Source organism: Ursus maritimus, unplaced genomic scaffold (genome assembly GCF_017311325.1).
Source record: "Ursus maritimus isolate PB19 unplaced genomic scaffold, ASM1731132v1 scaffold_15, whole genome shotgun sequence".
Classification (NCBI taxonomy): domain Eukaryota; kingdom Metazoa; phylum Chordata; class Mammalia; order Carnivora; family Ursidae; genus Ursus; species Ursus maritimus.
Genome location: NW_024423897.1, coordinates 15,638,544 through 15,662,389, shown reverse-complemented (window position 1 = coordinate 15,662,389; position 23,846 = coordinate 15,638,544). Strand labels below are relative to the sequence as shown.

The window sequence follows — 23,846 nt, the reverse complement described above, 5'->3', positions numbered from 1 at the left end:
AAGACATGTGGACAGGAGCAGCCTGTTAATTTTTCTTTCTTCTTGAATCTTTTCCAATTAGGACACCGCTAAGGCAGAACTGCTAGTCAAGTGTTCATTACACAGGCCTCTCTCGGCTGAATCCTAAGTGAAAACAATCTGATAGAAGAGAAAACACTCTCTTACCTTCCTTTCCCTGATTCTTCCTGAGTTTGCTTAGGCCTGTCTTCCGAACAATTAACATATGTGTAGAACATTACCCTTGGCAGAACATTTTCATGCCCGTTCTTTCCTTCACTGATACTCACAAGACCCTGGGGTGCCCAGAGGAGAAATGGCCCCTTCATCCATTAGGCTGAAGAAGCCAAAGGCCTGGTAACCTTAAGCCCTCTCTCTCCCTCACCCCTGTGTCCAGCCCATCTCCAGGTCCTGCCTATTTCCTCTTCTATACCTCTTGAATTCTCTCACTTTATTCCATCTCCACCCTTTACCACTTGAATCAAAGTCGCCAAATCTCCCTCCCAGACTACTGCAATGACCTCCGCACAGGTCTTCCAATATCCACTCTGGGTTTCTATGCGCCATCCAGCCAGATATTTGCTTTCTTTTTTTTCCCCCCAAAATGCGAATCTAGTCAGGTCCATTGTCCTTTCTGACACTTCAAGGACTGCCTATTTTTCTTAAGATAACAACTAAACCCCTCCCCATGGCTTATAAGACTTTGCACAAGCTTGTCCCTGCCCACTTCTCCAGCATTCTTTGTCACCATCCTCCTCTCTTAATTTTGCAGCCTCACCAGAATTTTTCCAGCCTTCCAAGATGCCACATTTGCTTCCATTCAATGCCTTCTTACACATCCTTTATGCTGGAACGCTCATTCTCTTTCCCCAACCCCACCCTTCTCCCACTCTCCACCTATTTCCAGGTTAACTCTTCATCATCTTTCAAACCTCAGCTCATCTTTTCCTGAGGAAAAATATCTCTAACTGACCTGTTGGGCTACTTTTTATATGCTTATTGGAACTCAGTTCCTATCTTTTTGGACACTCACAAAATTGGAAATAGTAAACTTATGAACATTTACATTCCCTTGTAGACCATAAGATCAATGAGAACAGGAACCATGTCTTGTTTTGCTCAACGCTGTTTTAGAATATTGCCCAAACTGGTTTAGAACATTGCCTAGAATAGAGCAGGCAATCCACAGATATTTATAAGCTGAATGACTGAACAAAAGGAAGTAGTAATAATTAGAACCCAGATCTTTTGATTCCTACTCTACTGACTAGAAAGAAACAATTTCTTTAATCATGATGAAAGGTGACACATATTTAATACCAACCAAAATTTGCTCTAATGATTTTCGAAAAAAAACGTTCTTATTATCTGCTTCTCTCTTTTTGAGTTATTTTTAGGGAGCACTCACACTGTACCAGGCATGATCAGCACTGCATTATCTATATTGATCCATTTACTTCTGGATATAGGAATCTATTAAATGATTCCTATTTTACATGAGAGAAAAATGAAAAATAGGTATGATACAGATACAACCCATATTTTCTTTAACAGAAACCCCACTACTGTGTTCTCCTCCGTGTAAAACTTCAAGTGAGAGGGAATAGATTCTTAATTAACAGCTCTTATTTACATTCCATGTCATCCAGAGCACAAAAATCAATGAGGACCCATTGATCCTGGGCAATATGTCAATCAATTATTAGAGAACATCTATTGCAAGTAAGATACTGAGTCAAGTTGCTTCAACACCATGTACAAAATAGTATAAGATCAGGGAAGGATAGGTCTTTCCTTATAGAGCTTGTGGACTTTTTGTGATTTGTGTACCTAAGAACAGAACAAGAGATCTAAAGGCATAAGGTAATGAATGATAAATGAACGGCCTAAGCACATACAACAAAAGAGATCCAAGGATATAAACTCTTCTAGTCAATCAAGATGAGCCATAGGGAACATCAAAGTCGCCTAGTGCAACTGGCTCATTTTACACTGAAGAAACTAGAATGTGGACCATGGAATCAATGTGTCCCACATCTCACAGCCAGTTAGCAGCAGAGCTGGGGCTACCAGGCCTCCTTGTTCTCAGCCCAGTGCTCTGCCCACCATACTAAAGTGGCTAGAAAACAGTTCAGAGCGGAAGCAGAGTTTGAGGCTGATCTTATGGGGGAATTACCATGTCCAGAATTGCTACATATGAAGTGAGCTTGAGGCCTAATGAGGAGACTGGTTTGAGTGAAGCTGAGTGCACAGGGAGCCGTGAAGTTGGCCAAGCATAGGGGTTGGGCCACATCTCACATACAGTAGGTAAAAGGGGAAGCTTTCTATACAGGTTAATGCTATGACAGTGGCTTTTCAGAAGCCTAACCTGACAATGAATTAGTGTAAGAAGAGGCTCACGAACATGAAATTCATTAGGTACGAACTCTTCACTTTCCCTTACAACTGATGACTTTGTTTATCCCCAGGGTGGCAGCCTTCATTTGTAGACGAGGTTTTCAAGAACTGGAAACAGAGCCTTCTGGCCTTGAAACTTTTGAACCTGGACTTGAAGTGATTATGACCTAGACACCTTTGTTGAAGAGGCTGGTGATGGACTATACCCACATTACTATGGCCTCCAGAGGAAGGGCTGAAATTTGAATGGAAACAAGGAGACAGGTGTGTGTTTTTCCTGAAAAATCAACACCAGAGAACTTTATAAATCAGGGTTGCCTTATTAAAATATTTATTATTTGAGGCTATTCTTTAGAAGGTATTTGTTATATCAAAATTGTTACATTAGTATTTATAAATCTCTTTTTCTTGCTACCTTATTCATACTTTACTTTTTTTTATTTGTGGTTGATTGGTGTTACTTGTTTCTTTTATTTATGGATGTCTACAGTTTTGTTACTAAAAATCCTAAAGGACATTTCTTAGACCTCTAGGAAATGATGGTGAAGATAAACAACACACGTAAAATATTTATGTCCCTACGCTATGGTAGGGATTCAGCAACAAGTGAATGAATTAATGAATAATAATAATGGCCATCATTTATTAATGGAAACTACTAGTATTTGGCTGGTGTTCATCCTAGCCCATGAAAAGTGCTTTACATATATTTCCCTGATACTAAAACAAATCCCGGCAAGGGATTATTCCCTTGTAAAAAATAGGCGACTGTGGTTCAGAGCCATCACGTGATGTCCCCAAAATAACCTCTATAGTAAGTGGTAGAGCTGAGCATTCCATCTACACCCATCGCCTCTTGAACCCAACCCTTAATCACTAGGTCATATTGTCTCCTTGGGAGTGAGAGAGGAAAGAATGGGAGGAGAAAAGAAAAGTGGAGGAAGGGTAGAGGAAGAAAAAGGGAAGGAGGAGAAAACAAAAGGAATAGGGAGAAAAAAGGAAAACTTGAAAGACATGGTACGTGTCTTCATGTCCCACAGAGCACATTCAGCCAAGGCAGCCCCTCCTACATGCAAAGCTGTTTGGGGATGAGGTACATACAGAAAGCATTTCCAGGAAGAATTTTCGTTTCAAAGTTAATTCTGAGACTAACATACAGAAATGTGAGTTAGTTTTTCCACAAGGGCATTTGGTGAAAAATCCTTAGAACAGTGGAACCTGGCGATAGAATGATCTGAGAAGTGGGCCTAACCACAATCTGAGCTGTGACGCGGTCATTCACCGGGGCTTTCACCAGCTGGAGGGCGAGTAGGCAGTCCATGGCCCTCTGGGCACATCTGAGCTAGTCAGATGCCGTCCTGGCGGCTGATCTCCCAGTCAGTTTCTCCAAAGTTAGCAACCTTTCCAGTGGAGAAGAACTGCGATGACGTAAAACTGGATTTGGCCCCTTCTTATCAGGGAAACCAATTCTAGAACTTTGAAGAAGCATCTAAAGCCTCCTTCGAGTACTTTATCAGCTCCCAAGGTTACTTAAAGCTTAGCGGGAGAGATTACAATTCTAAAGGATCCAAGTCGCTGAAAGATGTGACAAGAGCAGGAAAACAAGCTGGGAGAAGAACAAAGGTATTGGGGAGAACTCTTTCCATGGCTGTGGAGGTTTATGATGGATTTACTTCCTGTAGGACTGATGGACCAGACACACCAGGAGAGGCTTTTCGAAAACAGTCCTGTCATTAGCAAGGGGTTTTGTTTCCTTCAATCAGGTAACATTATTTATAATTTGAAGTCCGCTTTGCCCCGAATTTACATTAGAATAACTGGATACAATAAGTAAAATCTGGGAAGTACTACTTGTCCTGATCAAGTTGGAATTCACTTTGCTCCCTTACTGATTGGGCGAACACAGGCCCGCACATCTGGTGGCTAAGAATTTCTCCTGTGTCCCTGATCTGAAGAATCGATGATGGAGAGCAGAGTTCCCACTCCTTACAAGTGGGGCCAGCTTGCAGGCAATCTGTGTTTAGTCAAATTCTTTCCTTCCTCCCCAAAAAGTCTGCCTTTATTTGCATAAATTAGGCCATGCTGTTCCTGTCTCGGTTTTTTTTTTTTTAAACAATTATGGATTTTTAGAGACTTCCACATAATACACACCCAAACTCCCTCACACACTCAGAAAACTGCAACAATGCTTAAGTTGGGATTGTGAGTTTTCAGTCCTCAGATATTTCCCCCTCTTTTTTTAAAGGGAAAAATTCCAAGTGACATTCCACTAAGGAACAGGAGGTTGGCTCAGCCCGACCAGAAAATCAAGCTTCACATCTTGAAATGCTATGGAAGTTAAAGAAAATGAAGTGGGAGCTTCTGTGGGCAGACAGAAAAGAATGACTGCACGTTTACAATGGCCTGAGTGGTTGTTTGAATATAAAGAACAGAAAGGTTTTATGACCTATCTCTGCCTTGGTTGGTAAGTGGTGATAAGCACAGGGGCAAACTGAGTAAATCAGGAGCCCCAGTCAGAAACAAGTGACCCTAGGTAGGGGCATTTAATGCTGTATCAAGAGGCCAGGTGTCGTTAGTTCACCAATTAACAGAGACTCCCCTTTGTTAGAAATGATGTAATGTCACAGCAAGCCAACAGCCAGCTCTGTCAGTGGAGAGGTTTCTGTGCTAATTTCTTCAAACTTTTCTTTCTCCAACACCGAGAGAAGTTCCACGCTCTCCTAGAACACTTAAAAGACTATGCCTTCTTGTCTATTTCCCACAGTTTAAGGCAAGATCAGCAGAAGCATTTTTTTTCAGACTTTAAATTTCCCGCACACTTACACACATGCGTGCACACCCAGGATTTCTCTCTCTTAGCCCTAACTACTTTGCTAGACTTGCAAATCTGCCGCTTTTATCTTTGATCCTAATTCCTCTATGATACACGTTTTCTAAGATGTGATTTCTTAAATTGATGCCAATTTTTTTAATGGTTAAAAAAAATTCCAAATCATAATGGGTCCCTAGCTATTTTCTTTTGAGAACTTAAGTAATTTAGTGGGGATGATTTTTTTTTTTTAACTTTTATGGCCAGGTGGCTCAAGGGGATATTTTGTTGAACACTGATTAAAAATAATTTCTTCTAAATGAGACCTGACCACAAAATGGAACCATTAATGGGCAGGGATGTTGTCACCAAAGCGGAATCATGCCTGATTGCCTCTTGTACCTCCCACCACACAGGCATTTTCTTCTTCTTCTTTTTCTTCTCCTTTTTCTTGTTCTTAATAGCAGAGTAAATAAGCAGCCAGCAAGGCCTAAATGTTTTTGGCCAAAAACAGAGTCCAAACTCCTCAGAGAAAACATTTGGCCTCTGTGGTTTTGTAATATGTTCCAGAACACCGAGTTCAGTGAGGAACATTGTGAAAAACTCCCATCCATCGGAATGATGGTGGGGAATGTTACAGTATCAGAAGTTTCAATTGGTCCTTTTCCTGCAGCCCATAATGAGTCTTGTAAAAAAAAAAAAAAATAGTGCTATGTGGAAGTTCTCATGGGAAAAATGAATGGCAAGAAATCCTAGCTTTAAAAGAAACAGCTAATCTGCTAGTTTGATTGTTCTTCAAAACTTACGCTGAACCAATGAGCCTAATTAAAAACACTTGGCCTAGTTCTAGAAAGCATCATAGCTTTCTCTATGCTTCGTTTGTATACACCACAAAACTCCAGATAGACTATTATTTTTTCAAGTGCTCGCTAACAAAGTGCTGACTTTGTTGGGATGGCTGAGCTAATTTCTTGAACTCAGTGTGAAACCTTTAGCTAAACAAAATTGTGGTAATTTTCCTTAATTTGTAAAAGTGATTGGAGTGCAAACAAAATTTTCCTCTTGGGTCAATCCTATAATTTTCAATTAACTAAAACTAATCGTCAGGCAGGCACCAAACCTGCATTTTGTTTAAAGGGCTGGGAGGCATTTCCAAGGGTCAGGATGCATTAATTGTTTTTATAATTTTGAGAGAGAAGGAGAGAGAGACACACACAGAGAGAAATTGAGACTAACAAGCATGGTTGGTTTTGTTCCTAGTATTAAAGTACAAAAGGAGAGATGCTTTCAGGTAAAATGTCACAGCAAAATACAATTTGTCCATTTAATTGTATGGTTATAATTAGGATGTGTTAACAGAATTATGTCTTCACGGCTCCGGAGCTTCTTTGTGTGAAAGCAGCTAAGGCTCTATACTTAGTCAGGCCTCACGGTCCTCTACTGAATGAAGAAGGAAACGGGGGACAAGTTCCTGGAGACAGTTACCCAGGGATGACAGGCAGTAAGCAGAGGGCCTAGAACGTCACTACTCCCAGCGTGGTCCGTGGACCGAGATCATCAGTCTCACCTGGGAGCTTGTTAGAAAGGCAGAGTCTCAGGTCCCACCCAGAGCTATTGAATCGGAATCTGAATTATAGAAAGATCCGTGGGTGTTTGGTGAGCACATTACAATCTGAGTGAGGATCTCCTCGAGTACACATTGGACACTTAGGCTGCGTACTTGCATTTCCACAGGGAACCTGCCTGGTTCTCTCCATCTGATGGGTGGTCAATTCGCCTTCACTCTGCAACCCTAGCTTCTTACCACGAGACAGGTCTGTGTGCCAAGGCTGTGTTGGGAGGGTAAAACACAGTTTACGGGAGAAGAAAATACCAACCGAGAATGAAATAGGAAACTACCGATTCTCTAGCTATGACCAGGCGAGGAGAAAGTTGTACTGTTCATTAAAGCACATCCTTACTCCATAAAGCAGATAAACCCCAACACAGATGGCTTAACATCCGGAGAGACTCCGAATTGTCTAGCACTTCTTCCCCCTTTCCTTATTTCTCAGGCTGCTTCTTTGGGTATCTGACCAATTATTTCTACTCATCCTCTCATTCAACACGGACACCCAGATGAATTCTTAAATAATGATGATGGTGATGATAATAACAACAGCAAGTCATTTGGTCATACATATGGTGAAATGGACAAAGAAAGAGGGTCGTAGAAACTAGATTTTAAAATAAAATGCACATGTAGACATATAGATAAAATAAAACATCCGCAAGGCCAAGGACAAGCTCTGCGTCCACCATCTGCAGCGGTTCTTACCTGTGTAAATGAATCTTCCCGGTGTCCCTTTGCAGAACTGCTTTGATTTGTAGGACAATGTCACTTCTACAACACCAGGGATGTGCCGAGGAGGAGTCTGCACACGGATGGCATGAGGAGTAATCAGCTGGGGAAGACATTGGGGAGAAAACTGTCACTGCGATATGTAAAGGGCTCATTTCACAGCCTTCCCATCAGCTCTCAATAAACATAGCTTTAAAACACATAATTAACCTGTCAGTGTTTACATACTATCTTGATGGAACCCGTATCAAAGACACTGACAGCAATATTTACAAGCACTCTGAGCACGGCCACAACAACTTTATCTGAGTTTCCCTACACAGCAGGCACTCTGCTTCCTGGTTTGAAAAGTGAACCTGGCCTAATGGAATGATTCATCCACTACAGGATATCCTTTGGAAAATCTCTGTTTGAGGCAGACACCCAAATCAGAGCTGAGCTCTACCATGCCTCTCCAGAAGTTGGTGGTCCTGGTGTTTGAACTGAGCCCTTGAACATGTGGAAAACACAGAAGTAGGAAATCAGTGGGCCAAGGCGCTCTGATTAGCTGCAGAGCACACGTATGAAATACCCCTAAAGACCATTTGGTGCATTAACTACCAGAGGCACAATCAAAGAGCTTTAAAGGGGGAAACCAAAGAAACTGCCTCCCCGGAATAGCTTAGAGATCTGGCAGAACTAAGGACTGTCCATAAAAGGGAAATGGAAGGTTGGGGAGGGGGCTGCAGTATGATCGCTGGTCCATTATGCAATGCCACGTGCACAGTGAGAAAGTTCATTTCTGAACCCTGCTGGCAATCAGATTACACTGAGAAGCAGAATTTATATTTTATTACTCTTATCTTTGTTTATATAACTGAAATGTTATTAATGGTCGTAAAACTGGCATTATCTGGTTCTTTGAAAAATCCAGCCCTGGTATTTGACTGGTTGACCTCTGACGGTGCTGGATTCTACACCATCTCTCTCTATGGCATCTGCAATTGCCCACTTCTTGACTCCTATCAGATTCATTTAATTCAAATTTGTGGCACTGAGTCAGTATACAATGGATTAGCACGTGGGTTTGTACTAACTTAATGAGGATAACTTAGAAAACTCTTTTCTTTTCTTTTTTTTTTTTTTGTGATGTGCAAACCAGATCCAATTCAAATGTTTTTTTTTTAAAAAAGATTTTATTTATTTATGTGACAGAGAGACAGCCAGAGAGAGAGGGAACACAGCAGGGGGAGTGGGAGAGGAAGAAGCAGGCTCCCAGCGGAGGAGCCCGATGTGGGACTCGATCCCGGAACGCCGGGATCACGCCCTGAGCTGAAGGCAGACGTCTAACGACTGCGCTACCCAGGCGCCCCCCAATTCAAATGTTTTGCCCAAGGGGGCTCTGTGAAAGAACCACAGGTGACACCATGAGAAACAAGGTGTCAGCCCTTGGGGCCCACCCGGGTAAACCATCCTAACACCAAGTCCCAGGGAAAAGAATCTGAGAAAGTTGCTACAGTGAAAGTCCACAGGTAATTTCTGTCAAATGCTCTTTAAACATAAAGCGAAGGCCATCTGCATAAAAGCCATTTTAACTTAACATTAGAAATGCCGTCCCTTTCTGTAGAATGTGCAGAGCCCTCGCTTATTTGCTGGAGACCCACGAAAGCTATTTCAGTAAGATCATGCTTACGTGGCACCCCCGGAGACTGAGTTCATCTCCATGGCTGAGTGTTTGGGATGGCTCAAGTTTCAACCAGAAAAGCACACAAAAAAGTATTTGCTTAAAATTTTGTCCTTTTCATATTTAATTTCTTCCAAAATCCTTGTATTTTTTCCTTAAATAAGCAAAGTATATATATTTTCATTTCACCTTGATGAATCAAGACCATCATTTGGAATACTCCTTAGTATATCTTCCTATAACACAGATAAGTCTGCTCAGTGACTACTGAGATATGAGGGGCTGTTTTCCCCTGCACTAAATGGCCTTAGATAACTATAATTTTTAAGTTATTTCTATTTTGTTCAGTTTCTTGTCTTTTTTCTCCTGGTGTCCTTTGTGCCTTCTAATCTGTGCTTCTAAAATGTAAGCATCAAAACTGGGAAATCAAGTTTACTGTTGTAGAGAGAACAGAAGAAGGAAAGAGGCTCTGAAGGGCAGTCAAAGATGATCTTCCAAAATCAAGCGTGTGTTTAGTATCAGCTGGTCAAAGTGTTTTTGCGAAGTTGGGAATTAACGCTTGGTGAGTACCTAGGAAGTATCTACTATGTTGCGGAGGAATTTACATACAGACACTAATCTGGTCAGCTCAATGACCAAATTATTGTTTTTGTTATTATTATCCCTTTTTTTCCAGATGTGAAAACACTATCCTAAAATGGCTAAGTTGCCTGCACAAAGATAACTCTTGTTAGCGCAAGTTAGAGCAAAATGTGACACCGATGCAATTCAAAGAATGACGGGGACAAACACTTCCTACCTAATCATTGGAAGAACTTTTGTTCATATGGAAACTTTCTAAAGGAAGTCATAAACTCAAATTTTTCGGATCCCAAGATGGGTGTGGGTGTTTTTTTCTATCCCCATTCCATACCCTTTTTGCATTTGCTGCCTGGTCCCTGGCTATATTTTTGACGATGGAAGTCACCATATTGTTAGATTCCAAATAGGTGGTATGCTTCCATTTTTAAGAGTTACATGGGATGTAGAGTTACACTAATTCACACCAACACTTAGGAGAACTTTCAGCCAGTTAGAAAATACTTCACCTGCCTTCCTTTTCAGGGGAAATAAAATTTACAAGGTGGAAAGATATTAGTAAATAGATGAATAGAAACATCTTCTTACGTATAAGGACTTATTACCTATGAGCTGCTACACCAAGTAACAGAATTCATGGGCTTCTGAATTGATTATACAGGACTGCAGGAAACTACTGACTGAAGAGTGGGGTATTGGCATAAAGCAGTAGGCTCAGGAAATTGAACAGATTTTCATTTACGATTTCACTTTCAGTTCTAATCAATCGCCTTAACTAAAGCAGAGATTCCTTCTTGAAATAACTATCCTTCACAAATGAGGTAGAATATGAATTATCATTAAAGAATGAATTTGTTGATGTTTTCCTCGCCATGGATGTTAGTCTGGAAACAGCCTCTGGCATTGATGTATGATATTGATGCCTCACAGAGGAAAAACATTTTTTTTTAACTTCTATCAATTTGAAATCATAGGCTTATTTACTAATCACTCAAAGAATCATAGACTTTATTGCTGGAAGGAACTCTAGTAATCATTTAAAACTAACCCTCTCATTTTAACTTCTGAAGACACAAAATTCTAGAAAAATCTACCGGCTTCACAAATTGACCCAATATCTTAAGGGAAGAACAGGGTCTACATCTGGAAATCTAGAACCCAGGACAATCACCACCACCCCACCACTGTCCCAGGATGGGTAATTTCGCACATCATTCTAACCTGATTGAACTGAGGTAACCACTCCAAGCAACAGAAGGAGGAATGGCTTTGGTAAATCTAAAATTTCCAAACTCCCCTTACTGGAATACCACTTTTTCAGTTTTGTCGTACCTGTTTACCACCTATACAATTATGTACTTAATATTTTAAAAATCAATTACTTTTTTTGTTTAAAATAACTTATTTTTAAAGGAAACTTTATATCACTCTCTCAACTGGAAAACTGGAATTCCTGCCAAATAAGAAGGCAGTACAGATGTAATTTTAAAGTTAATATGATGTTGTTAAATTCTAACTAAATAATGCTCACAACCCAAAGGGGTTTACTGAAAGGGGACACTAGCTAGTGTTAGATGCTACAGACTTATTTGCCCCAACTGAGACTTACTCCCTTAACATAAATCTGAAGGATTAAAAGATGAACAAACAACTTTCTCACTATGTGATTCAGTTCTGCCTGATGTCTGTGTCAAACTCAAAGTTCTGTCCTGTGTCCATGTGTCCCACCAGAGACACATGCTCCACACTCTGGGAAATGCTGTGTTAAGTGATTAAAGAACAGATTCACTCTTGACTTAACCTCCTTAAATCACAAGCCAAACTAGTTGAGCTAAAAATAAATATTCTTATGAAACTGTAGCATCTGACATTACTTTCTCCCTTGTTGGAAGTCTCTACTTTCTTCACTTCTGTGACACTAATTATAAGGCCGAAGACTTGCATGTCTGTTGGTTTACCAAAGCACTTTCACATTCACTATCTTTTAAAGCCCATCTTTGCAGGATATGTATTCCAGATGAGAAAAGCTGAGGGTCAAACGAGTTTAACAAATCTTGTTTTGAAAACACTAGGAAGAAAACCAGTATCTTCTGTTTGTAAATAAGGATTTTCCAGAGTTCTCTTATTCGTTGCTTCCTGTTTTCCTCATTTGCCAACTTTTCCTTTCTGCCAACCTATTGTTGAAATTTTACAAATTTTGTTCCATATTTTCTTCTTGTTTTACTTGCCTAACATTTCTTGAGTTGACTCATTGGCTCAACCACCTCAGTTAGACTGACTTCCAAATCTACACCTGTAGCTTTGATCTCTTTGGCCATGCACCAAACTTTTATTAGCAACAGAGTAACAGAATCTCCCTGAACATGTCTAATTGCTGCCTCGATCCCAACATGACCCAAGCTAAATTTATCATCTTACTACGTATAAAGGTATTTTTTTGCTCCAATGCTCCCGCTCTCAGTTAAGGGAATGGTAGCCTTTGAATCACCCAAAATAGGATCATCTTTATTCTTCCTCCCTTCAGTTTTTCTCTTAGTCATTCGGATTTTTCCTTCACCGACCTCCACTGGCTTTTTGCTTTATCGCTTTTTTCTATTCAGGTTGCTACCATTTCCTACTCTGAGAATTACAATAGTGCATCTGCCTTTGAAATGGTGTCTCTCTCCCTCTACTTTATCTGCCAGAATTCTCTTCCAATACGACCTCATCGTGTCGTCGCCTACTCAAACCCTCGAGTGCCCTCTTTACATCCAGCACATAATCCAAACTCCTCGGCACAACATTCAGGGTGCTCCACGGCCTGACAGCCCACCTCCCTTTCCAGTTCTGCTTCCCACTTTGCGTTTCTCCGTTCTGGAGAGTAGGGCATGTGGATACATGAAAACACCACAGCCTTGCCTAACATCTTTGCTTTGTTCATGTCATTTCTTGCCTACACATTCCCCTCCTGAGACTCTATGTGTTCTTTGAGACCATGTACTCTCTCTTCCAATAAGTTTTACCTGATCTTAAAAGTCAGAGTTACCTGCACTTTTGTAAGAATGTATGTAATTATGACATTTATTCGGTAACACTTAACATCCTGTTTTGCTCTGTGCCATAAAGATTTTCCTACACATTTTTCTCTCATTCGAGAGTTTCTGAGATCAGTGACGGGGCCTAATTCATATTTGTATCCTTTAAAGTATTTAACTTAATGCTCTACATACAGAATATTTCCAAAATATTTCTGGAATAAATACTTACCCAGAATTCTACAAAAGGTTTGACTCCATTAGGCATAGTAATACCTATCCATAAGAGTTCACTGTTCCCAATCTGATAATATTTAACTCTCATTCCCTAATTAAATCACTCTTAAAATGAATTATCCAACTGGCTCAGCACTCAGGTCCCTGCATGAGACCTCTGCTCAGATTTCAGCTAAGTGGGAAAAGAGAAAAGGATGTCTAAAGGTCTGTGACTCCTGTGAGAAGGAATAAGAAGAAATAAAGGAAAGAAAAAAAGGTTAAGAAAGTAATACTAAGAGAATAGCCCACAAAAGAACAATGCTAAACGTTAACTGTTGATTTCTGGATGGATGACATGATATGTGATTGATTCACCTTCTCTCTCTCTCTCCCTTTCTCCTCATGTGTGTGTGTGTGTGTGTGTGCGCGTGCGTGCGCGCGTCTGCTTGCACAGGAAATAATCACATAAACAGTTCTGGAATAAATAAATTTGTACACAGGCGGGTATTACTTTTATTATGAGAAAAATTTTACGAAAGATCAAGTGTAGAACATCAGTTTTGTGCAATATGTACTTCATTTAATTATATAAGAATCAGATATGTATCTGCATGGAAAAAAGACTAACAGGAAAATCATCAAAGTGTCAAGAGTAGTTACCACTAGATTGTACAGCTATGGGCAATTTTACTTTCCTCTGCATACCCCTTTGAATGCTCTAGCTTCTCAACAATAAGAATGCATTGATATTATAATCAGAAGAAATGATTTTTAAGGGTGGCATTCTGATGAAAAGATACACATGGTCTCTACAAGGCCCCAGGAGAGGCTGCCAACACACCAAGGACATGTGACAGCAGGGATCACACTCCCTCCGAGCTGCTGGCGTGAGCATTTTCTCTTTTCCAGACTCAGAGCACAAGAGCAGAAGGGTCCTGCGCTGGCCGGCCAGGTGAGGCACGCTCGTGGTGAGAGATGGAGTGCAGACATGGGGGGGGGGGACAGATGGGGCCCATGCTCCACAGGAGTACGAGAAACAGGAAAGGGGAGCTCCTCTGTGGATAGACCAGGAAGGGAGGATGGTGAGGGATGCAGGGAGGTGGATGCAAACCGCCAAAGAGGCAGTTTGCAAATTCTGGAAGCCCAGAAGGAGGGCCTGGGAGAGGGTAATTCTCTAAATAGTTTTTATAAAATCCTTTCGCAGGATCAAAATTGAGCCCCGCGTGGGAGGTAAAGGAGAGTACCTAGTATCTAAAAATGTTAACAGAAACATGTTGCAGAATTGTGGGTAAAAAGGGCAAGTCTTCAGAATGACTTTCTTCTCGGAGAGCCAGTAGTACTCTAGTTCATGCTAAATGGTGGACAGTGGGGGCCTCGATGGTGGCTTCTGCAACAGTGGCCTTTTGTTGTCATCTAACTATGTTGCCAAGTGCTGTGCGAGACTCCGTCAGTGATTCTGTCCTGCAGCATTAGGGACAGGGATGGGCATCAGCTGGCTCACAGATGTGGAAAATGAGTCTCAGGCAAGTTAAGGAACATGATCAAAAAGTGGCAAGTCTGTCTGACTGACGGCCACCATTGTACAACCACAGCTGTCCCTCCTGACTGCTGTTCATGGTTTTTCCGTAACTGCTGTTCCGTGTACTTTGCAACCTGTCTCCACTGTTGACGGGATAGAACGGGTCCTCAGCTTCTACACCCTTAAAGGTTCTGGGAGCACAGCAGGTACTCGAAACAGCCCTTTCCATTGTTGAGATGCTAGCTGAGAATTATTTCTCGGCAAAACAAAAAAGCAATTCCAAGATAAGCCTTTATGTGTGTTTTCTAACCAATGGGACTATAAGAAATAAATGCAACTTGAAGTTCCAAGCCACAAAGCCAAAAAAATAACTGGGATTACTAGAAAGCACACTAGCGAGTTTTCCTTACTAGCCTTAGGGTTTCATGTTTTAGCCTTCATCACTTTCAACACACACATACACACACACAGTCCAAACAAGCAAAGACTTAAAGAGAAGGGGTGAAAAGGAAGGAAGTTTCTTCAATGGAGAAATAATTAACACTCAAGACCAGAAAAAGCCTCAAGTGGGCTCTGGTGCAGCAGTCGTTAGCTGTCACCCACCCAAGGGTCTGGGTTCTAACATACACTGGCCCAGCCACCCACTGTCCCTCTCTGTGCCTCAGTTTACTCATCTCACACTGCACTGGCCTATCTGCTCTGTGGGAGTGCTTATAATAATGTTAAATATGCTTGGTGTTTGGGTAGAGCTCCTCTAGGGGCCCTAAAGCACTTTCCAGATTAATTTTTTAATTTATGTATTAATAATTCTCACAGCATTCTCCCTCCTCCTCAATTAGGATAATAATATCCATCTCTTTTGAGATAGGCAGGGGGTGCTGAGTGATGGACATGAAGCAGACATTTAAATAAGAAAACTGTAACATAAAAGCATAATTAAAGCTTCAAAACCAAATTGACTAACGATTTTTAAAGAGACACCACAGTAGTAGTGACCAAATAAGCACACTTATTTTTCCTCCACTCAGGAACATGCATCTTTCTGTAGTTAAACATGGTGTTTAAAAACTATTATTTTCAGGAGTTCCTAAAGGAAGTTGAAATATGAAAAGTGTACATTCGTGGCGACTGTACCGGCTGAACCTTCCTCTTACATCTCTATCCCCTGAAGTGGATACAACATAAATCAGCGGACGCCTCCTCTTCTCCTGAGTCCCTCAGTGCATTCTGGTTGTTCCCTAATCAGAGTTCTCCGAGTTTCGTAACACAGATGTTCTCATTCCCGAGAATTGCCTGTCTCCAAGGCAGTATATGATTTCTCAGAGAACGTGAGAGAAAGCCAGTGGAGGCATTTACTGTTTCACAAACATTCTGGTTTCCTTTTGTCCTTTCAAGAAAATAACTTTAAACCAATGTTTAACAAAATATGTTGGGTCACGTGAATTCGCAAAGATAAACTTTATGTACGAAAGTCAGAGGAGACTTGAAACTAAAATCTCGGGAATTGAGTTAAATAAAGGTTTTAAAACCTAAGCTTTTGAATGGTCACAGAATTCCTTTACACTGCCTGAAATTTCCCCCTCATATGTAGGTATAGACACAGACACACAGTAGAGAGATGTAGATATATTTTCCTGTTTATTGTCTGCAACCCCAACGAGAATATAAGCCCTGTGAGGATATGAACTTCGTCTTTTTTGTTTTCACTATTATGTTTTCAGTTTTAACAGTGCCTGGGAAGCAGTAGGCACTCAATAAATACTTGCTGAAAACACTGAGTGAATAAATACCGTAATGCTATTAACTACCACTAATAATTTTTGATAAAGAGTCAATAAAGTCACTTGTGAATCTGCAAAAAAGAAATAATCAATACCACTCCACTCAAAAAACTTTTTGTTAAAAAAAAAATCTGTTTACTTTTACCCCCTCCCAAAAAAAACTTCAAGCTTCCTGGTATCCTCATTAAGCATTCACAAAAATATACTACCCAATTCTTCTGACCAAGAAACTAAACAGATCCCTAAATCAATGCAGTTAATTGTACAAAACAAAACAGCAACAAGATCATATTTCAAAATAACAGATTTGGGAGAAAAAAGGCTAACATAAATACATTATACTTCGACTACCTTTGGTTTTGTGGGTTGATTTATTTATTTATTTTTCAGTAATTTATTTTTTAAATAAACTTTCTCTAGCTTTTTCCCAGGATGTAAATCTTGTGCCAACTGGGCTTCATTAAAGACTGGATCCCATCCTGACCATCTGGGAGCTGGAAAAGCTTTGGTGAGTTCCTGAGGTCCAGAGTATTCCAGAAGGAGAGGACTGGACACCAGTAACGCCAGCCCCTGTGGTTTGAAACTGCACAATGAGCTCTTTCTCAAGGTTTGTTTTTCTAAATTCAGTTAAGAAGGAACATCATTCCCTGCTCGAGTCTGGCTTAGGGTCCTGGGTCGCTGCTTGTTTGTTTGAAAATTAAAATATAAAAGAAAAAGCAAAGCCAGACAGGTTTATGGAAGAGACTAAATGTTTGTTATCAAAGCTGGTGGTTTGCAAGGCAGAATCTTTGTCTATGGAATTAGGAAGGGAAAATACAAAAGCCAAAAGATTGATAGATGGGTTAGCAGGGAATGAACTCACCTTTCAACAAAATACTTTTAAGGTCTTTCCAAGTTCCAGGAAAAGGATATCAAAGCTACAAGGTACTAAACAGAGATGCATGTGAACATTTTGTGTGTGTGGCATAGTTCACATTTGCATACTCTATACACTGATACTTGCACGTATATCGGTAATTCCTCATTTAACATGTCCCTTCAGGAAGTGCACAGAAAACCAGAGCCAAACCCCTTTTAATACCGTGCCACGACAGCTGCCTTCACTGGGAGTCTTTTGAGGATGCATTACACACATCTTGCTGTTTTAGAGAGAATATATTGAATATAATTGCCATCTCTGTCTTGATGACTCAGGGCCACTGTCATTATGAACAGTCATTAACGTGCCACACAGTAATATAGTTCCGCGTCTGCTTTTTAGGTTTTCCATTTCTGCCCTTGACATTAAGCTGTCATTTCTGCTGTCACTGAGCCTGCTTCTAACAACCTGCCTCTAGTTTGCTCTTTCTGATTTGCTATGACCTGGGAAAACAGATATGACCGTTTGTTAAAAATTACTGTTCTGGTTACCCCAAAGTCTGTCATTTTCTATATTTACTTTTTTTTTTTCCCCCTGAGAGTTGAGGTTATATAACAGTTTCTCTGGATAAGTGAGGTTTTACTACATTCTTATTAGATGGCGAAGAGATGGCTCTGGAGTCACAGAGATTTTGGTTCAAGTCCAAGCTTTGCAAATTACCAGCTGTGGAACCTTTGGAAAGTCACTCGACCTCTCTGGCATTCCGTTTCATTACCTGAGAAGAAGGTGGGATAGGGGGAGGAGGCTGGCTATCTAATTAATCTAAGGATTAATTGACATAATGCCTATAATGAGTTTAGGAGAAGGTCTCGCTGGTATCAATCACCTAGAAAGTGCTAGTTTTATTATTACTTAATCCTCACCACAACCAACAGATTCACACTAAGGTAATTATGTGCACCCTTATTGCACAATAAATATATCTATAAACTACCTAATCACACATACATTAACAAAAACTTAACTGCAATCTATCTGGTACTGACACTTTGAAGCATCATGGAATACAACAGTTGCTAATAAGGAGCATTTCTTGGAAGGATGGAAGGGGTAGTGTCATTCAACGTTATTTTGTATAAATTTGTACATGTAAGGATCTATGCTAAACACTGGGAGACTGAGCTGAATTTAGCATGGATCCTGCCTGAGAGAACATCCCCTTAAATCATAATAATGAAAGATAGAAAGTTATAAGGAACGTAATATGGTACAGATAAGACCATGTAGGAATTTAGGATGAAGGGAAATATTCAATATCTAAACTGTAAGGGAAGATTTCACTGACAAAAGTGGCATTTTACTGGATCTTAAAGGGCAGAAGAATTTGGGCACAGAGAGGAGGGAAAAACATTGTGGAAAAAGGAATGGCATAAGAAAGACAAGAGTACAGAGGCAAAAAAATCACTCTGGGTATAAGGAGCCGCTAACGACTCTGTGACTAAAGCCTAAGTTAAGATGAATAGCGGGCAAGGATGTTGAAAAGAAAGGTCAGAGCCTTCACGGGGCATGCCTGAATCCCAAACTGAGGAGCTGTGGTTTTAGGAAAGAGGAAGCCAGTAAGGCTGTATAAGGAGGAAGGTTTTAGCTCAGACCATTAGCCGTTCCAGCAATCTGCTTTGAGCACAACATATAAAATGAACACAACACTATATAGTTATTCATTTTCTTCATAAAAGTCACATGACTACAGCCAGGTGTGAATTTTGTCTTTGAATTATGTTAAAATTAGAAATGCATCACACTTGTCTGGTTTCTATTTTCAAGTGATAGGCACATACGTGTGGCTCCTGAAAGCACCGTAGACAGCTAGCAGAGAATGTCATCTTAAAGTCGTTTTTAACCATCCCATAATTATCAACATAGAGGACAGATTTCAAGGGCCTTCGTCATTAAAATACAGACGAAAGCTTTTTTAGGAATAAGGTGAGCACGGTTGTAAGTACGCAACTACATTAAAGAGGCCATTAGAGTATTTTTAATCTGTTTTTTAAATATGCTGGCTCATTTAAACATGATTCCCCATAAAATAACTTGGGCTTGAAAGGTGTTCTTCAAAGTCACATTCAAAGTTTAATGCAACCGGTTCAGACTGCTCCTTTTATTCCTTACAAATAAAGTGTATAATTTTGCATTAAGCATCTTCCACTTAATAAGTGATCAGTGAGTACAGGTTGCATACAGACTTGGCAACTTACATATTTAGGAGAAGTAGGAAACCATGAATTATTTTTAAATCCATGCATTTCATCAACTTTGAATTAAACTTACATGTGTAAGCCTCAATATATATAAAATAAATAACACAGCCATTCATATACCATATTTACATTATGGAATTTTAAAAGATACTTGTGATAACGTCTTTCTCTGCCTTTCTTAATTTTAGTTTTGATTTGAATGGAATCATGCTGCATATAGATATGGTATAAATAACTCATTAGAATGCCAGTGCCATCATGTATAAAATTTGGGAGGGTTTGGTAAATATAAGGAAGTGTATTAAAAGACTAAAGAAATACCATGAGAAAACCAGAACAAGAGAAAGTTGAATGGGGTTGAGGTTGGTGTCTGGAAAACTGGGCTGTAACCCCAGCACTAAGTAGTAGCTAATGAGTTCCCAGGACAAGTCACTGTGTGACTGGAGTCTCTTTTTCCTCATTTCTAAAAAACAGCTGCACTTGATGACTGGAAAGGTTCCTCAGAGCCCTCAAAATTTTGTGATTCTACATGTGCTTCAGTAAAAAGCAAGGCCAAACAAAAAGGCCTGGGAAACGTCCAGTGGGAACATGTATGAGTTGCAGCCATTCATTCTTTAGCGTCACAGAGGAGCAAATGCTATTTTTTATTTACAATCCTTCCTTTGAGCTACGTGTACAGCTGAGAATGGAAAGTAGAGATAGGAAAGAAGACAGAAGTCAGAAACTGCATTTAAAACCGTGTTTTCCAACGTTTGGATTAAAGCAGGAAATCATTTATCAGCCCCCAAACTGCCATTTATTTACCCGACTATATTCACCCACAGGTCTCCCCCCCACCCCAGTAGAAGTTTCTCTGGACTTCCCCCTATCTCTGGGAATGCAGTTGAAGAAAACATTCATCTGGATGCAAAAGACAACGTGTAGCCCCTTTGTGAGGCTCGCTGGTTCACAGAGTGATGAAACTGGCTTCTCCATCTGAGCTAAGTGGTTCCGGCAATCTTTAAATGTAACTGTCCTGCAAAATCACGTGGCATCTAATGCCTAGTGTGCAGTGACTAAAACCAGATGCAAAATATGAGAGAAATTCTGTTCAAAGCCTTCAGCATTAAGGAATAATGGCTCTACACATTCTTGGTCTAATCTGAATAACACTCTGCAAATATTTCAGATGATTTTCTCACATCTACCCCAGACCAATCACTTCATGACTAGATTTCATGACTTTATTTCATTAACGTGAAATCCACCCATCACCAATATATCCTCCTATAAGGTGATCCCTGAAAAAAGGTTCTGTGGTCACTGAAGTTTGGGAAGTGTCGTATACTTTATCTCAGGTATTCACAGGGCATGTTAGTATCTCAAAAGCTTTGCAAAATCCTAGAACAAGGACGAGTTGAATTTACTTGACTCAACATTTCCCAGACTTACAAAGAAAAACCTCCCTCCCCATCTCCCATGGGGTACCTATTGATATTCCAAAGAATTGGTGTATTCCACAGAACTATCTGGAAAATGAATTAGACCGACATTGTGGTCTAGGTCTCAGGTTTATATCAGATTACCAGGACCTGAAGTGTAGAGAGTAAAAATACAAACTAAAGATATATCAATAGGGAGATCCAATTTCGTAGCTAATTAAATGGTCTTGATGAATTTCAAAGAATCCTTTTGCAAATAAACACAATATTGGTATGCTGCAAGTGTGTCATAAAGATAAAGAGTAATTGTGGAAGAAAAGGAGCTACTTGCTACCCATCGTCACTCCACGCCTCTTACTTTGAAGGGGCTCTCAAGGGAATAAACTCTTGATAAAAGGAATTATAAAACTGTAGCTAATTTCAAAGAGGATTTAGTCTAAGCCCCTCATATTCAGATGGGGAAGCCAAGGCCTAACGACCCACACTAACTAAAATCTAGATCCTCTGATTGACCAATAGAAAGACTGCAATTAAGACCCACGCCTCCTGACTGGCTCCTTGCCTGCTGCCACCCCATGCAATCTAAACCTTTGCTTGGATGATTGTCTACCGGAAGTCCCCTTCATCCTTTGCGCCTCACCCATCTCACCGCTGTATTTTCCTTACAGGCATCTTAAATACCTTAAGCTGTATAAATTCTCCCAGAGATTGCTGTGATTAAATCAAAGGATTGTCAGAGCCTAAAGTGCCTAGCACAGAGATCCATCCGTACGTAACAGGAGCTTGACTGGTGATTTGAACAGCTACTTTTGCCTGCACCATCCTCTGTGCCTTCTAGAGCCTTGCCTTGAATTGCAAACTCGTAATTTCACACTGGATTATAAAAATATATTATGTAACCCTCTAATTTGTTTCATGGGAGCAAGTTACCGTTCCAAATAAAATACCAGATTCCATAAAGCCTGTGATCATCCGTAGTACCCATTCCAGTGGTAGACACCAACAGGCAAGCCAAGCAGTATTCATCGCTTAGCAATTAGAGAAGTTTAAGGAGATATTAATATAAGTATTAGCTCTACAAACCAGGAGCAGGAGCCCCTTCCTCCTCCAAATCACGTGTTGATGGAAAAGCAAAAACAACCAAGTGTATGTCTGATCAAGAAAAAAACTCAACCCACGTTAATCATGAACACATCTCAACCTTGTTGATTTTCCTGGGTTTATATATAAAACACTACAAAGATTTTTTTTTTTTGTAAGTCTTTTGGGTAAAGGCAAGATAAGAAGTCCAAGAGTATCAGTATAATAATTTGCTTTCTAGAAAGACAGAGAGGAGAAAAGGCAAGAAACAATAAGGAAGAATAATGATGATGGCGAAGCAAATTCACAAGAAAGCCATGTAGTTCACCCCAGACTTGGGAGCTCACAGAAGGCAGCCCTGAGTGAGGAGCAATGGAGTGCCACCTTTCTTCTTCCCAACCCTCAGGGGGCAATCAGTGAGCTAAACTCAACTACTCATTTGCCAAAGATTGGGTTGNGTAGGGAAAGAGCACAGATGAGGGTAAATTAAGCCAGCCCTATTTTCTCTCACTCTTTTTAAAATTATTTAGCTAAAAAAAGACTCCAAATAATAGCATCAGCTGCTAATCTAAAATGTTATCTTCTTGTCCTGGCCCACCAGCCTGCTTCCTGAGTGCTCTGGGCTATAGAGTGAGGAAATGGAGAAGAGATAAAAGTCTTCTTAAAATTAGAAGTACTAGATCTTAGAGGTGGCTTAACCTCAAGAGATCATGTGGCCAGGGGACAAAGAATCAGATATATAGGGGTCCCATCTAGAGATGAGGCCCAAACAGGTTCACTGTCCTGCCTAAGTTCTCTACATTGATGAGGAAGAGGTTGTCTTCTGCCCCTAACACAAGGCATGTAAGTATCCTTCATAAGGATAAATTCTTCCTAGAAGCCAACGTTTCCACCCACAAGCCTATACAACCAGAAAATGAAGGGACTGCTCTTATTTCTCTGCATCCCAAGTCTACCTCAACCTGGAAGATGATAATAATTGTTAAGATACCCATCCCCACCTCACCACAGCACGAGACATCAAGGGCAACGGTGAGCATTAGACCCTAGTCCAATGTGATAAAACACTAGGTAAAAATTTTGGCATAGGATAAATCATGGACAGTTATGAAGGTGAGGCCCTAGAGTTGGGCTGTCTGGGTTCGAATCCCATCTCCACCCTTTGATCACTGAGCAGCTTATTTAACTTCCCCAAGGCTCAATTTCCTCATTAGTAAAACAAGAACAACATGGTAGACAGATGTTGTGATGTTCGCAGGAGAGCCATACCAAATACTCAGCGTGGTACCTGGCAGGAGCCAAGTGCTCGTGAATGTTAGCTGCTATTAGTCATACTATACATTTTTCTACAGATCTTTCACAGATATCTTCTCTTAAATAGTCACAGAATTGAGCTCTGATTCTATCCAATGGAAGCCTGCAGAAATGGTCCCAGAACTGGAGGGTATTTTTTGCTTCTACCAAAATGAAAGACATTTTTGTAATTTTATGTGATTAAAAACAACCACCACAGTCACTACTACTATTACTCTTACTAGCTCTCCTACCCTATTACCTAGATTATTATGCATGTTTTTTTCTTTCCCTCTCTTATGTGTCCGTTTGCTCTCTCAGTAACTTGGGCTTTCATTTCCCTTCTAAAAACAGCCACTGTAGTATAAATGCCATCTCTAGCACTATCTGTGTGATGATGGGCAAGTTCCTTAACCTCTCTGATGCTCAGCTGACTCATATATGTATCTAACGCAGGGCTATCATGAGGATCAAAGAAAATAACACCCATAAAGTGCCACGTATGATAAACCCTTCATAAATGTGAGTTATTTCTTAATTTCTCAGTATTATACAATGGGTTTTTGGATTTGAAGCATTACCAAATTCTCTCCCTCCACTAACAGGGAGAGAAAATCAT

At 40.3% G+C, this 23,846-nt stretch overlaps 1 protein-coding gene across 5 annotated transcripts in view; it reads right to left on the bottom strand.

The window, feature by feature from the left end:
- Positions 1–23,846, bottom strand: part of EBF1 (EBF transcription factor 1) — a 389,762-nt gene that overhangs the window by 71,707 nt on the left and 294,209 nt on the right. For all 5 annotated transcript variants that reach the window (XM_040630353.1, XM_040630354.1, XM_040630355.1 and 2 more), the window contains one exon: positions 7,521–7,647. In XM_040630353.1, the coding sequence (XP_040486287.1) occupies positions 7,521–7,647 (127 nt within the window). The remainder of the gene's footprint in view (positions 1–7,520; positions 7,648–23,846) is intronic.